The sequence below is a fragment of the Pempheris klunzingeri genome, chromosome 13 (genome assembly GCF_042242105.1).
Source record: "Pempheris klunzingeri isolate RE-2024b chromosome 13, fPemKlu1.hap1, whole genome shotgun sequence".
Taxonomy (NCBI): Eukaryota; Metazoa; Chordata; class Actinopteri; order Acropomatiformes; family Pempheridae; genus Pempheris; species Pempheris klunzingeri.
The window spans coordinates 22,910,333-22,927,604 of NC_092024.1; the positions used below are offsets into that span (position 1 = coordinate 22,910,333).

At 37.0% G+C, this 17,272-nt stretch overlaps 1 protein-coding gene across 5 annotated transcripts in view; it reads left to right on the plus strand.

The window, feature by feature from the left end:
* The window catches only part of klc1a (kinesin light chain 1a), a 47,641-nt gene extending 36,573 nt beyond the window's left edge, over nucleotides 1–11,068 (plus strand). For 2 of the 5 annotated variants that reach the window (XM_070842207.1, XM_070842209.1), the window contains exons 14-15: nucleotides 5,647–5,780; nucleotides 11,025–11,068. In XM_070842207.1, the coding sequence (XP_070698308.1) occupies nucleotides 5,647–5,780; nucleotides 11,025–11,043 (153 nt within the window). In that variant the 3' untranslated portion in view covers nucleotides 11,044–11,068. Of the gene's footprint in view, nucleotides 1–1,342; nucleotides 1,424–5,646; nucleotides 7,010–11,024 lie in introns of those variants that run through there. The other 3 variants (XM_070842208.1, XM_070842210.1, XM_070842211.1) reach the window with 2 other exon arrangements.
* Nucleotides 11,069–17,272: the final 6,204 nt, after the last annotated feature.

Here is a 17,272-nt window from a genome sequence, read left to right on the forward strand (position 1 = left end):
CCTGCATCCCCTCTGTGTTGTATGTGGTGGTAATCTAACTCAGTTTAACGTTGTTCTACTTGATGTAAGTGTGCTAATAATGTTCCAGATATAGACACAGTATCTCTCCATCATGTTAAACTGTGCAAAAGCTCCACTTAGTGTCAAACTGTGTGTATTACAGCACAGTGACAGAATGAATCAGGTGCATAAATCACATCTGATGTCCAGAAAAAAAGAGTGTTTACGTGTTTGTACACGGAGGGATTTAAAGTGAAGCTGCGTCTTAATATTTTAAGGTGCACTCAGCCAGTTTTCACCTTTTTTATTAGATTCTTTCTAATGTCGCACCTGCAGCAGAGAGCAGGGGGTGTGAATTATGTCTGGACAGCTAAAATTAACTCGTCCTCCATCCTGTTTCTCTCTCAGTTCCTCAGATTCAGATTGTTTTTCAGTTTTCTGGGTTTTGGAGCTCTTAAGGAGTCAGTGGGCGAGACCTCAGGCCATCTGGACCGGACTGTGGAAAATGGCCGATGGCTTTGGAGAAGCTAAAGTCTGGTTATATTTATTTCATGAGAGACTTCAGTAGATTGAAACAGACATAGAGCAAACATATTAGTGTAGCTTAGTCGTGTTTTTCAGCGTCATTCTTTTGTTTTGGTCCACAAACGTAGTTGTAAGTGAAGATTTTATCAACTCTCACTTTATATTTGTGGATGAGAACATCACACTCGTTATGGAGGCAGGATTTAGACTGGGTTAAGTTTAGCTGCTGTAGGTGTGTCTAATAAATTGGGGACTGAACATCTGTCTAGTAGCTAAAAATCTGCTGTCCTGTTATTTTTAAAAAAGCACTTTAACACTGGATAAAGGCGTCTCTCTCTCTGTGCCTTGCTACTCAGTACATGGGATGGGTCTAATTGCTGGTGTTGAAGACTGTCGGGGCTTATTGTGTTTGTGCTTTTACTGTAGGTTGTTGGCAGTGTTAACCGTCTGGGTCAGAATAACGCCAGGCTACCAAGTCTTGTCACCTCATTTATCTGACTTATGTAACCAAAACAATGTGCGTAGCTGCTGCTTTCTACATTTAGTTACTGACAAGATGCAGATGATGCAGTTATTTGGTCAGATCCTCTGTAGCTGCTGCACAAGCTGGTAGAGATGTACTGTGTCTGATCTGGGAGGCCTCCTCGATAACTTTACCTTGTCAGTCTCTTTAATTTATTGTTCTCCTCCCTCTTTTCTTCCTCCGCTGTTTCTTCCCTTCTTCCATCCATGTCTCATCTCACTGTCTCTCTCTCCTCTCTCTCTCTCTCACTGCTTGTCTTTCCTTCTTTCTCCTCCTGCTGCGTCCGACCGGCAGGCATAACTCCAGATGCCTTGTAATGGTTCTAAAAACTTGTCTTCTGCATGACGGACGCCTCGCCTCACCTCACCTCGCCTCAACCCCTTCAGCTTTGCAGTTTTCTCCAGCTCTGACTCCCCCTCTCTTTCTCCACCGCCTCTGGGTTCTGGTGGGATTCTTCACGGGCCGGCTCGAGCCAAAGTCTCCGCTGCTGCGTTTGGGAACAGCCAGCGGGTTGGCGAGGGGGGAGGGGATGAGGATGAGGAGACGGCTTGTGTGTCTAAAAATCCAAACTTCTCACTGAGGCTCGACTGTGTGTATCTGCTGTGGGTGGGGGAGGATGTTTTCTTCATAGCAACATTAAACTTGTGCTTCTTTCATGTTCTCTCTGCTGTCCTTTTAACACTCTGCTTCTCTGCTTCCTCTCTCTCTCCGTCCAGTGTCTCTAAACTCTACTTTCATATAGGCTGTAGTCTCATTTAACAGGCTGCTGGGAGAATTGTGTGTGAAGACTGATAATAAACCAAATCTCTGCTCCCTACTTGCTCCCTCAAAGCATAACTCTCTTCATTTCGACCTGGAATCTGAGCAAATCAATCAAAATCCCACCGAATCATTACAATTCAGACAAGAACAAAACCTGCTGCTTTACTTTAAAGCTGTCTTGGAGTTTGTCTGTGTACAAAGGCAGAAAAAAGGTCATTGGACGCACCGAAAGGCAAAAAAATAAAAGTTGATGCGTTGCATGAAGAACTGAAACGATTAAATGATCAAAAGATAATCAATGAATCTATGAGTTTTCAAGCAAAAACCTAAAAATCCCTCAAATGTGAGTTTTTAAAAAAAAATTTATTTCATGGTCGTCATGGATACGGTGAAATACTGGACATATTGTAAACAGGAAATAAAAAAAGAAACAGGGTTATAGTATCAGGCTCTGTGGGTCCTTTATGTCCATTAGTCCTTTTGAAATCTGATGTTAAGAAGTTATTCTCAATGAAAATACAGTAAGGGAATCACTTCAGCTTCAAATAAGATTTCCAGTTTTTTTTTTTTAGTATTTTCACCCAAATGTGTGGATTTGGATGCTTTTCTTCATCCTGTATGATGATAAACTGAATATCTGAGGATTATAACGGCAAGTTTCAACTGTATTTTGGCATTTTTAGACTAAAACAATAAAGTAATGAATCAAAAAAAAAGAATATAATGAAAATATCATTATATATCATGGATTAAAATAAAGTTTATAATATCATAACAGGAAGGCTACAGTAAGGAATCATTGTATGCTTGTGAGGTGCATTTAAGGACCCGACAAACACATTATAAACATTTTTAAGGATGGTTAGAATTAAAGCAACATTAAAAACTAGTAGAAGAAGTCGAAAAAGTGGAAATATATTAATTTTACAACATTTAAAGAAATTAGTGGGATCTTGTCCAAAAAATAGTAGATTTAGGATAAAAGATCAATTAAGCCTCAAGTCCAACTACTTTATTGGACTTTTAAGGACGAGGAATATAACACTGATTACATGTCACACATTTAAAATGCACCCTTTGTCAGGTATATTCCAGGTGTGTGTGTGTCCAGGTATGAAATGGTGAGAGTTTAAGTTTTGAGCGTTTTCCTCCTGCCTGTTTTTTTTTTTTTTTTTTTTCCTGCGGAGGTCAGAAGCTTTTGTCGTCTCTTCTCACTCAGTTTAACTCGGCGTTCACATCTAAACTCATTCGTGGTGACTCGATGCTCATAGTGATCCAACGCGCTGTAAATAACATCAGCGTAGAACTCGTCAGCATGATCGAGAGCGGCCATCGACTGTGGCTCTGTAGGTTTCTGCTCCTATTAGACGATTAGTTTGTCGCTGTGTGTGTGTGTGTGTGTGTCATCTGTACGCAATGATGTCGGACTAAAACCATGTTGTGATGTCAACGAGAACACACGTTAAAAGGTGCCAGGACTCGTGCACGATGCGTTTAAATCAAGGTCTGTAACAGAGTAGAGATACTGTGATATAAAAATTGATATAAATGTCTAAACATCGTGCATTCGGCCTGTTTACCTTCTGTATATCTCTGTATATAGATGTCAGGATAGTATTGGTGGTGGGGGGGTGCGGAGGGTTTGCTGTAAACAAGCGATGTTGCATCTGTTGGATATTTGGGAATTTAAAATAGTCTCCTCGTCTCTGTTCTCGGCTCCTGCTAATAATCTTCTTCTGTGTCCTGTCCTGTTTGTGCATCTTACAGTTTGTCTTTCTTAACTTCTAATAAAACCTAAACTCTTTGCTCACCTGAACCTGTGCCTGTCGCCTCTTTGTGTGTGTGTGTGTGTGTGTGTTCCCTCTCTTCTCTGTGTGTGCCTTCATAACTGAGTGAGCTTTAAACCTTAATACCTCTCAGCAGCAGCAGCGCTCTCGGTCAAAGCAGGTTGTTGAAAATACATTTAACTAACTTTAAAGCGATGGAGGGGGTTGTATGAGGAGCTGATTCATATTCAGTGTATTTACACAGACGGTAAACGATGCACTGCTGTGGACGACGGCAGCGGAAAAACATATTTCAGCCACCTAAAGGAAAATCAGTTTAAGTGTATGCAATTCTTGGAATTTTTGTCCTCAGAGACACCAGACTCCATTGACAAAAACAGTAATTTTACTTTGCAGAATACAGGAGTTGCTGGTCCAACGCTGCCTCGACCATTTAGTTCGCTTGTGACATTGTGTAACTTTTGAGTTTTTTAAATGGCCATTTTGGATCAGACCTAATGTGTTAGTTCATTCAAAGAGGCGGGGGCAGCACAGCAAACCCAAATGTTCTGAAATACAAATTACTGTTTTTTTTCAATGGAGTCTGGTGGACTGAAAAGAGAACGAGAGAACAGCCTCAGTACATCTTAGAAAAGGTAAAGTGGTGAAAATATAACTATCTATAACTATAAATATCTCATGCAACCCTGCTTCAAATAGTCTGAACTATCCCTTTAAAGACCTTCACCCTTACAAGCTTAAAGAATTTTCTTTAGAGTTTTTATTGAAACAGTCGATACACATATTTTTTACACATTTTATCAGATAGTAGAAATTATCCCCTAGACGCTCACACAGGTCTTCTAGACTTCTAGATGGTCTGAATTGATTACTGATGAGGAAATTGGTTTCATTTAGACTGAAAGTTTGTTCTTTACCTCAGTAACTGACCACATTTTAAATTACACCTGTAAGAAGATCTGTTTCATCTTTTACAGTCAACCTAAAACTGCCAGTAGCTCATCACCACTTGGTGTAAATGTCTCCTGGTCAGTTAGAAAAATGACGTGAAACCCACCAGAGAGCAAGTTTCTTTTCAACAAATGAAGAGTTGAGCGACTTTTATCGAAAACGTTTGTTTAGGTCAAAATAAGAAACTGATATTTGTTTATAGATCGAGTATCATTTGTTCTGCAGTTAAGATGTCTTTGATTCAAGCAGTGATGATGATGTTGTGGTTTCAGCCTGTTAGTTAACTTTAACTTTCTTAACTACGTCAGTTAAACCAGACGAACTGGTTGAGAGTCAAAAGCACATTTTGCTTCTTGTGACGACGGAACATAAACTGAGCACATTTAAAGATTCAAGACTCCTTTGTCGTTTTATAAACTTTGCAGATTTATATTTACCCAATGAAATGTAGGTGCACTGCCTGAAACACTACTCTCTAAATACAACACCTCTAACATGCACAGATTAGAATATGCTGATCAATAAGGTTATAAATAAATGATATTTCTCTGCTTCGTGCTCCGATTAGCCTGCGTGTGTTTTATGATGATGGGTTCTTTATGCAGACATCGTTCCAGTTATTTTGAGACACTTTTTAAAGCTGCTCAAAGCACTGAGTTAGAAACGTAACTGGCTTTTCTGCATTACTGCATCTTGTGCACACACACACACGAACGTCTGCACGAAAGATTGTGAACTTACATTTGTTAGCATTTGACCAGTGTTTGAAGACTTCTAACCATAAACTTTGACTAAATCTGTCAGTGTAACCTGATTTTTTTTTTACTACACATTCAAATTAAACATAAGCTGTGGCTCCAAAATCCCTCTGTTGTTGTTTTTGCCTCTGGAAACATTATTTTAAACCATTTAGGCCAATTAAAACACAGTGAAGTCAGGATACATTGCAGGTTTTACAGACTGTTAGCAGTTTTTGTTATCTGCATCATCATGCTGTAAACGCCACACTGGTCCGATGTTGTGTTGTTGGTGTGTGTGTGTGTGTGTGTGTGTGTGTGTGTGTATGTATGAGCGTAACCCTGTGACGTCTCCCATCAGGACGGCTCCGGCTCCCTGAAGAGGAGCGGCTCCTTCAGTAAACTGCGAGCGTCGATCCGCCGCAGCAGCGAGAAACTGGTCCGCAAGCTGAAGGGCGGCGGCTCGTCCCGGGACAGCGAGCCCAAAAACCCCGGGTAACTATCCCGACAGACCCCCGACTGACTTTATGCACTGGAGGCCTGGAGGATCGAGCCGGCGCACTAACCAAAAATAAAAGAAGGGATTCGCTCTACTTTGCTGGTGGTGAAGTGGTGTAACTCTAAAGCTGTTTGCACATGAAATGATGGAGGGAGCTTTTCCTGACACATTCGCCTTTGTCCTTTTTCCCCATTGCATCGGTTTTCCTCTCTGCGCTCCCACTGCCTCCGTACAGCGTCCGGCTCTTCTTCTTCAGGGTTTAGTTTGGTTGTCGGTGAGGATTCGGGCCACTGTTTGGGGAAAAAAGATTTATTTTTTTTCAAGAAATAAAAGATGTAATATTGTGAAGGAAAGTCCTGGAAAAAAGTCAAAATAGTTTAAAGGGAAAAGGTGTCGAAATGTTTTAATATTGTAAGGAGAAGTTATAATAGGAATAAAGATGTAATATTGTGAAGGAAAAAAGACATAATAGTTATAAAAAGGATTAAAAAAAATAAAAGAAAATTATAACAAAAGTTATTTCTTGAGAAAAAGGTTATATTTTATAGAATTTTTGTTATTTTAAAAAAAATATTTCTTGAAAAGTCATCACATTTTTAGGGAAAGAGGCAGAATTCAAAGACAAAAACTGCAGGAATTTATTATCAAAATATTATAAATATCCTAAAATATTCCACCTATACTCTAAATTACCAGGTTTCTTTTGCTATATTATACACATTATATAAATATATTTTCCCTCACCATGGTCTTAATCCTTCACCGTAACGACCTGCAGACCAGAAACTGACGAAGACATAAAAACCAAAGTTAACTGTGAGTGTAGAGCAGCAGTACGTGTTCAGAGCCGCACTGATGAAACGGGGAAAATAACACAGCGACTCCTGACTTCACTCACACGCTGTGAAAAAACACCCGTAATGAGACACAAACTACTAATGTGTGCTTTTGAAATGCCTTTATGCTTTTTATGCCTGTGGATCCTTTTTGTTTTGTTGTTTTAACCACTAATAGTTACACCTATTTATTGCATTTTGTGGCTTTTGGACTATTTATTTCAACTTGTTTTGAAAAATAGTTCAGTTTCACTCACATTTTGGGTTTTATTGTTTTCATTTTCTTTGTGGATTTTACTCTGAAAAACCAACTTGTCTGCATGGCTGTTTTTGTTTAGGATTTAATGCCGTGTTGAGTTTTTATTTATGAATAAATCTTTTTCTTTTCATTTGAATGTCTCCTTGCATGCCTTATCTGTGTGCTCACTGGTTTCCATTTTCCTCTGTGCTGCTCTTCACTGTGGCTCAGTGAGATGGTGACGATGTGACTGCCATCATCATCATCATCATCATCACCACCGATTGGCTCTCATTTAGGTGAAGTCACTGCAGAAATGTCCATTTTAACAAGCCGTTCAGTACAGTGCCTTTCTTAAAGGATAACTCCGTCATTTTGTAAATGTATTTTGGCGTCTAAATGACCAGCAGGTAATCTGTCCAGTAGGTCCGGCTGTTTTTTAGAGTTTTATATGATTGTAAATTTCTTGTTTTGGGGTTTTTGGTTTTGTTGGTCAGACAAAACAAATAGTGCCTTTCTTAAAGGATAACTCTGGTATTTTTAAACCTAATTTTTATGTATTTTAGTGTCTAAATGAGCACCAGGTACTAAAGGTTTTGTAGCCGGTCCAGTAGATCGCCTCACCTGGCTGCAGCGGCTGAATACGTGATCTTTTGGGGCAAAGTAGGTCCTATAAAAGCACTGACAGTCTCAGATTGTTATTCTAAGTGTCTGACAGCATTATGGAAAGGATCCCTGCAGAGAGAGACCTGTAACCACAGACAGTGTTATATCAAACACACCAGACTCCATTGATAAAAACAGCCGTTTTAGATCACAGAACTCAGGGAGCTGCTGGTGTGTCGCTGCCTTTATCGGTTAGTTTGTTGGTGTTTAAAAAGCTTTAGTTCAGATCCAGTTCAGATCTTATTTGTTGTAACTTGTAATATTTTGAGAAAAATAATATAAATAATATATGTTGAGAATAACAGTGCAATGTTTTTCAGATGAGAGTTGAAAGGCAACATGATGAGAAGAAAGCTGCAATATTTGTGAGAAAAAAACAATAATTTGAGAAAAAAGTTTTAATATGTAAAGAAACTATTTAATATTTTGAGGAAAAGTCACAATATATTCAGAATAAAGATATAATCTTAGGGAAAAAGATATTTTGAAAAAGAAGGCATAATATGTCGAGAAAAGTTATATTTAAAAATATATATATATTTAGAGGAAAAGTAATATTTCAAGAAAATCATATTACAAGACAATAGATTTATTTATTTATTTTAAAAAATTATTTTAAAAATTATTTTTTAGAATAAAGACGGAATATTTTGTGGAAAAAATTTTAATATCTTGGGAGGAAAAAGTGTTAATATTTAGAGAGAAAAGTCGTTAAATGGTAATATTGACTTATTTTGTATTTTTCCCTGATTAGATAACAAGCAGTAAAACATCAGCAGGACGCCTCTGGTCGCTTTAAGTCACGAGTAACTGTTTGATGTGAGATATCTTGTTAAAATCAGACATTTTTATTGTGTTATTTTGTTAAAGGATGGACATTTTCTGCAGCGCCGCCTCACTGAACTCTGAAGTTTTTGTTCCCACGTGAATGTTGGTGTTTGCATGAACATCACTGACCTGTTCTATCAGTTTACACCACTTACAGCCGATCAATAAACTTAAGAGTGTAGCAGATTACTTAATAATAAAAGTGTTGGTGCCACTTTCTAATATGATTTTAATGTTTCACAAACACGTTACAGGCCTCAAATACCAAAGTACTGTGAATTATAGATTAAATTGTAGGTTCTGGTTGATAAAAGCTAAAATAAAAACAAGTGCAGTGACAAATGTAATGAAGTCTTTGATGATTAAGGTCACAGCTCTCACAAATGTCTCTTAAAAGTTTAAGAGTTCGTTCCAGAAGCGCAGAAGTCAAATAATCCATCGAAGTTGTTTTTAAATAATGAACCAAACAGCTAAAAAAGACACAGGAAGTTTCCGTATCAACATTATAGAGGTGTCGTATTAGAAAGTGGTACCAAAATGTCAAACTTCACCCTCTAAGTGAGAAAAAGTGTTTTTGTGGAACTAACCTGTGTGTAAAAATATCCTGGATGTCTTTAACCATCACACACACATTTACCATCATTTCCACTGAGCTAAAATCCTCACACCTGACTCTCCACCCCCACCCCCCACTCCCCCTGACCCCTGACCTCTGACCCCCGCCGCCTCCCCCCCTGCATGTCACCGCTCTGGGTGCAGCATGAAGCGAGCCAGCTCTCTGGGGGTTCTTAACGTGGCGGACAAGGCTGCCAGTGACCACTACCAAGTAAGGAGGCCGAGAGTCGGGGGTCCAAAAGTGTCTCGGTTTGTCTTTAACCCTGCCGGTGGGGTGGTGGTGGTGGGGGGGGGCGTCCAACATCCAGAGACACTCCCTGGGTGCTTCTGATAAAGGACTAATACCCTCTAAAATATGTAGACTTACAGTATCACTGTTATGTCCACCAGTCAGGACTATTAGGAATTAAAATCAGTTAATTAAAGAGAAAGTTGAAGCTTATTGTCGTCCATGTGTTGATTAGATTGATTATTAAGAGAAAGAAACTTATTTTAAAGTTTAGGAATTGTGGGAATTGTCTTCCTCACATTTTGTATAGTAAATAATCACTCAATCACAAAAAAAAAGATTAATCCAAATTAGCCAAATAATCATTATTTGTTGCCCTAACTAGGTTTATTTATATGTAATATATGTTACATGTTTGCAATCAATTACTTACTTTATAAGCAAAGATGCCAAGTATTCTGTTGTCCGGCTGTTTTTTGATGTTATGTATGATTGTAAATTTCCAATTTTTGGGCTTTCGGATTTGTCGGTCGGACAAAACAAACAATTTATAAGAAATTGTCGGCAGTTTTCAGTGTTTCTTTATATTTTGGAGACAAAATAATTGATCAGTTATTAAAAAAAGGACCAATCTCAGAGTCAATCGTTATTTGTTGCCCTTACTAGGTTATTTTATCTATTAATTAATGTACAACCTGTAAAAATATGCTGATAAAACACATCAGACCTGTAGATGTAATTGATCCATAATGACTATAATCAATAGCTGCAGTGTAATACAGTCTTTTTACAGTGTTTTATTTGCACAACAGGGTTAAAACAAACAACTACAAAGCACTTCTTGCAGATACTTTTGGACCCGGTCTTTTCCTCTATCCTTCTCTCATGTATTCATAAACTGTTTATCCTCAAACTATTTTTAGTTTTGTGGCCAAATCGCAGGTTTAAAACAACATGAGCACGACTCACACACACTAACGTCACACCATCGTTATTTTAACTAATCAACACAAAGTATTAACACGGAGAATGTTTTTAAATGTTTATAAAGTCACAGTCTTTCACAACTTCTCTGTTACAAACATAGGACAGAGCTAGCGTAGAGTTAGCGTAAACTGTGCTAGCATTAAGAACCAGCTTCCAAAATAAGACGTTAAATGTTCTCCTGCTGCTTTTCTTTGTTATGTGATTGTACATTTAATATCTTGGGGCTAAATAATCATGACGGTAACCAAAAAAAAATAAATAAAAACTTTCCCAAATCAGTGGTTTGGGAAGCTAACGTTAGCAGGACATACCTGCTAGCGTTAGCTTAAACTCTGATAGCGCCAAGGATCAGCTGCTTTTCTCTGTTACATATGATTGTAAATTGAATATATTTGAGTTATTTAATCTTCGCTGTACAAAACTAAACTAAATAATTGGTATATTACTAATTAAAAACCTTCCCCAAATCCAATAAACAGAGCTGGTGAAGTTAGCGTAAACTGTTAGCGTCAGAAACCAGAGCTAACTGTCATTTATCAAGCTAAAATGATAAATATTCTCAGGCGCTGCTTTTCTCTGTACATATATTTTATAAATTGAGTATTTGTGGGACTGAATAATCTTATTCTATAATATATATATTTTATATATATATTTTAATATAATATTTTCTAAAAAGCACCCAAAGTCAGTAAAAAGCAGGGCAGAGTGAACGTTAGCGGGCATGCTAACGCTTGTAGCTTCAGACAGACGCTGCTCAAACAGATACTGGAAGGAATCTGTCACCTCTCAGTTACTAATTTTATTCATCTTTCATTTCCTCTCACTGCATTTTCTCCAGGAACGAAATAATCGTCTGAGGAAATCTCGCGACCTGAGTGCCAGCCACACCGACTTGGCGCGTTGAAGGCTTCTTCTTCTTCTTCTTTTTGTTGTTGTTGTTGTTGTTGTTTGTTTGCGACCCTGGCGGGACGTCCAGAGATCCTCCTCACTGTAAACACCTCCCACATGTTACTCAGCGCTCACTGTACAGGTTTTTAATGTCTCTTTGCACTTTTGAAGGTTTGTGGTGTTTTTATTTTTTCCTTTTTTAAAACATATCGAGGATCCAGAGGCATGTGAGCGTACAGTGACCTACTGTATGATCCTGTTTGAGTGTGTATATCTTCTTCTTTTTTTTATTTTTAAGTGCGTGTACTGTACGTGAGTGTGTGCTGTTGCAAGTGATGGCCCTCTCAGATTAGTGCTTTTTAATATCTTAATGCTCCGCTATCGCTCGATTGAAGGCAGAGGCAGAGGGGGGGGCTTTAGTTTCACAGACATTTCTCATGCAGAGGCGGAATAATTCACCCATCGCTCCAGTTAAAATGTTTTTATTGATGATCTGTGTCGCGTGTCATAATGTAAAAATCTAAATGAAGGAGCGACTCATTGCTGGAAATTCAATTTGTGTATAAGATTTTATAGATAACTTTTACGATGGTGCGTTTTTATATTTGACTGATTAGATTACACAATATTCCCTTTCTTTTTCAAGATGGCTGCCACAGGTGTGTTTCCATCTATTTGTTTGTTTTTTGGTGCGTTTTCAACATGATGTCGTACCTGAAGCTTGTGACTTTAACATGCGTGGCAAACTTAAATGTCCCATTTCCACGTTTTGTAGTTTGATTAGCTCTCTTTTATTTACAACGTCTCGTTCTTTTCTTCTTCTGCAGGTATTTAATGGCCTGACTGGAGAATAATCACGTAACAGTGGATGGAAACTTGCCACCAATTCACTTTTTACTTTTTCCGATTTAAAATTTGCGCTACATTTAGATGTAATCATTTCAAATTCAGACATTATTTTCACAGTTGAAGGCGCTCTGTGATGGATTTGGTCACTGAAGTCTTTTTGTTGGGAGGTTGTGTCTTCCACCATGATGATAAAGATTAAATGATCAGCTGATCCCATTGATCATCAAGTAAAATCCAAATTTTCAAAGCTATCTAATTTACATCAAATGATTGCAGACCTTCGTATCATGAATGTTTTTCTGCAAAAACAGAAAGAAATTCCCTCCAGGCCCTTTTAATTTTGTCAAAAAAATGTCTTCACTGTTCAGCTTTTTCTAAAATGAACTTGCAGAAACTGTTTGTCGTTCGCCCACTGAGGTTTGACTCGAGCGATCAGAGCCGTCCTGCCTCTTAGAAAATGTTTTAGTAACTAAAACCTCCTCCTCTGCAGAGAACTTGTCCAGCAATGACGTCTTCTTGTAGGCCGACCCGGACGTTAGCTTAGCTTTACATTAGCTTAGCTCTACATTAGCTTAGCTCTGCATTAGCTTAGCTCTACATTAGCTTAGCTCTGCGTTTACTGGGCAGATTTCCAATGGAAGTTCTGAACTGGGTTCATGTTTGTGAAGAAAGTCCAACAGATGTTTGACGATATATGACCCGTTTGTTAGAATACAAAAATAAAAACATGAAAACTAAATTCAAAAAGCAGATTTGAACAAAAATTTTACGTACCCATATTTTCTGCTTTCATTAATTTAACCCTTTGAGACAAAAGCGTTGGAAACTTCTTCCGTCCTGTGTTGATTTTATTTTATTTTTCTGCCTTTGATTTATGAAGTTCTATGTTTACAGTTTGGGGTTTTGTAAATGATGTTTTATTTGTTTCGGTCCATGTGCTGCTCCGAAGAGTTTCTCTTTATATCCTTCTGTAAAAAGCCACGAGAAACAGCGGCGCCGTCTTCCTAAACGTTTCGGCAGGGCGGTGACATTTACTGGCACATGAAGGCCGACCGACACGTTCTCAGGATCGAGGCTGTAGTTTCACACACTGACTGCAAAGTTAAACGCCACTCCACACTTTTACACATCAGCGCCGGAGAAATGTTACAGCATGTTTGTTTTTTTTATTTAGAGTTTATTCAACTTTCAAGACAACACTTTACCGTGTGAGTAAAGTTAAACAAATACAACCAAAAAAGTTATTTAAAGATAGTTATAGTGTATGAAATAGGTAGAAATAACTAGTTAGATACAGTTAAACAAGTATATTCACAGCATACCCACTTTAAAATCTAAACTGCTCTTTAAAACTGGAAGTAATTTTGTGATAATACAGAATTTAAAATGCCCACATTACAGCAACTGGATCAAACCCCAGAAAACAAATCAGACTCCAAACATAAAAAAGGTATAAATAATGAAGGATTGATAGAAAATCATCACGACACGATTGTGGTTCCAAGATTTAAGTTTCTAAAATATTAAATTAAGTTCACTATGCATACATGTTTGTTTTTTTATCTTTCAAAGGGAACTAAGTAATGTGTATTTATCAGCTTATTCTGGTGACAAGCTTGAACTGCAACAAAACTTTTAATTCACAGCCCCATAAACCAACATTTAGGATCAAGACTGTTGAAAAATGAAAAAGATTTTGGGCTGAAATCATTTGGAAATATTTGCATTTTGGTACCAGTAAAGCTTTTTCTGATAGATTCTGAAATATTAAATATAAACGTATTTTAAACAACACATGTCTTAAGTCGCACAAGATATTTGATTTATCATTGATTGATTTATAAAACAGGAATACGGCTGCAGCCAACTTAATTAATCATTTGGTCTGTAAAATGTCAGAAATGATTATTTCCCTAAATCCAAGTTTAATTTTATTTAAACTAAAACATTTGTTATATCTGAAAAATATTGAGTTTGCTATAATGGAAGACAAATAAATCAGTAAATATACATGTTTAAGTCTAAATGACTGAGTGAGCTGCTTAATTAATCGATAATGAAACGATTACAGTTTAACTTCCTCTAAACTGATCGATTGCTCGACACCAGATTTGTTGCTTTAACATTAAAATAGCATTTTATTGCTTGAACAATCGTTCTGTCTAAAAACACTGATTATAATTTAATCAGGTGACATCTGGAAGCAGCTTTTTCTGTCAAACCAATAGAGAGAAACCCCAAACATATTAGATTTGATATCATAAGAGTCAAAGAAAAGTAAAAATCGACTAATTGATTGAGAAACAACAAATACCGTATTTCCTCAAATAAAAGCCGGGGGGGGGAAAACAAGAGTGGATAAACTCCTGTTAAATAAATGTTACCTCTTCATCACTTAAATCTAAGACACTTAACAATATAAACATTTATTTATCTATTTTCAACACTTTATAGCTGTTTGGTGTCTGAGTGTTAATGTCCCAAACAAAGTGGAAAATGGGACCCGATCAGGAAACAAGCAGGTTTCATACTCAAATATGAATAAATGTATTAATTAAACAAATAAAGGCCTTTTCCCAAAGACTCAAATAAAGACCTGATGCCTTCTGCTCGTCTGTATTTGAGGAAATACGGTAAATAACAGCTTCTGGGTCTCTGCAGACACGTTTCTGTCTTCACCAGATGTGTTGAGGTTCGATATCCGTCCATCCTCAAAGAGTCTCAGCGTTTCCAGAAGCATCTACAGGCTGAATTTATCTCCAAACTCTGCAGTGAGGGATTCATATTGATTATTGTGACTGTGTTGCGTGTCTTTGCAGGGGTGTGCAATAATATTTTAGTTTGACTTCACCCTCCTCTTTACATCCCACACTCCTGACTTTGTTTTTGTAAAATTCACGGAAACGAATGAATGTCTGAACCGAAGAAGATACATGAAGCTTTTTATTATTCTTTATATCCCCTTTTGTCTTCTTTTAAAAGAACCTGGTTCCCAAATTACTGTTAAAAAAGAGAAAAGCCCTGAAATGTAAATAGATTTGATAGATTTTCCATCTGCTGCAGCAATAATTTAGTCAAAGTCGTGCTGATTTTTTAAAAAAATTGTCTCATTTTGGAATGAACTTCTTATATTTTTCCTTTAAAGTGATGATTTTAGTGACACTGTCGAGTGTGTTGAAGCTTTTTGTTGGCTGTTGATCAGTCTGCTCGTCAACCTGCTTTGTGCTTGTTTTGTTTTGTTTTGTTCTTTTAATCTTTGTCGTCTTAATGTTGGACGCTCCACAAAGTAACGAGGCACATAACTTTAAAATGTCTGGTGGTTTTCATGAACTGGGCGACATTTTGGGCAACGTTAGACAGAAAGTCCTTCAGATATTTACACTTATTTGGTTCAATTTGCTGTTTGGGATCAAAGTCTTTAATATTTCTTGGAGTGTATCAGTGTGTATATACTTTACTGTGTATATACTGTACTGTGTATATATACTGTACTGTGTATATACTGTATTGTGTATATACTGTACTGTGTATATACTGTACTGTGTATATACTGTACTGTGTATATACTGTACTGTGTATATACTCTACTGTGTATATACTGTATTGTGTATATACTGTACTGTGTATATACTCTACTGTGTATATACTGTATTGTGTATATACTGTACTGTGTATATACTCTGCTGTGTATATACTGTACTGTGTATATACTGTATTGTGTATATACTTTACTGTGTATATACTGTACTGTGTATATACTGTACTGTGTATATACTCTACTGTGTGTATACTGTACTGTGTATATACTGTATTGTGTATATACTTTACTGTGTATATACTGTACTGTGTATATACTGTACTGTGTATATACTCTACTGTGTGTATACTGTACTGTGTATATACTGTACTGTGTATATACTCTACTGTGTGTATACTGTACTGTGTATATACTGTACTGTGTATATACTGTACTGTGTATATACTCTACTGTGTATATACTTTACTGTGTGTATACTCTACTGTGTATATACTGTACTGTGTATATACTCTCCTGTGTATATACTGTACTGTGTATATACTCTGCTGTGTGTATACTCTACTGTGTATATACTGTACTGTGTGTATACTCTACTGTGTATATACTCTGCTGTGTGTATACTCTACTGTGTATATACTGTACTGTGTGTATACTCTACTGTGTATATACTCTACTGTGTGTATACTCTACTGTGTATATACTCTACTGTGTGTATACTCTACTGTGTATACTCTACTGTGTGTATACTCTACTGTGTATATACTCTCCTGTGTGTATACTGCAGGTACTTACTGTTCCTGTTGCTCAAACTGTTGCTCTGTTGCAGAGGACAAAGTTGGTGCTCATCATGCAGGAAGGAAAACTTAAAATCAGATTTCGATGCATAAGTTAATATTTTTCAGTGGTTTTTATGATGACGTGAATGTAAATTAATGGATTTTTTTTTTCTTCTTAAAGCAGCGAAGCTCTCAAAGTTTGTCCTTTAGTCCATCAGGTTTTTTTTATGTTTAAGTGTTTCTCCTCCCTGACTTTTGACCGTGTTGTTGTTGTTTTTGTGTCGATGTGGCTGCTCAGATAAAATATGTTCTATTAAAATGGTTTAATATCCATTTCTTTGAATTAACGGGTATGAAAAAGTAGCATGTGGCCTCCATCAGTGCAAGTTCCAGCAACGTTTATACAACTTTTCCCCTTTTAGACGAGCTAATTCAGTTTATCTACAGTAAACATGTCACTGAATTACACTGTGTTAAATATTTCCAGTCGTGGAAGGTAATTTAGTTCATCTCATCCAATATTGTACTTAAATTTTGCAATTTTTTGGGTACTTAATCCATTTTATGCAACTTTCTACATCTCTTCTTCGACACCATCAAGGGAAGTATTGTATCGTTTTGCATTGCTGTAGTTTATTTTCTGAATTTTAGTCGCAAAATAATCATCAATGAGTAATAATAATTAAGTATAACAGTCACAGTGGATGTTTTTCCTTTTACTTTTAATACTTTAAATACATTTTCCCGACTTTACCTTACTACAGGCTACTTTTACAGTGTGGTATATTCGTACTTTTACTTCAGGATCTGAATATTTCCTCCACCACTGTGCGTTTAATCAGCCTAGTTACCATGGCAACATATTGGATGCTCCACAGCACGTCGGGTCTCCTAAATCAAAATTTTTACAAACACAGTGATTAAATACAAGATTGAATGTAAAGTTGAACGTACCCTGTTTTTTTGTTTGTGTTTTTAAGAGGAGATTATTAGAAGGACGTTATGCGGCGCTGCTGCAGGCCTCCATGTGGAACA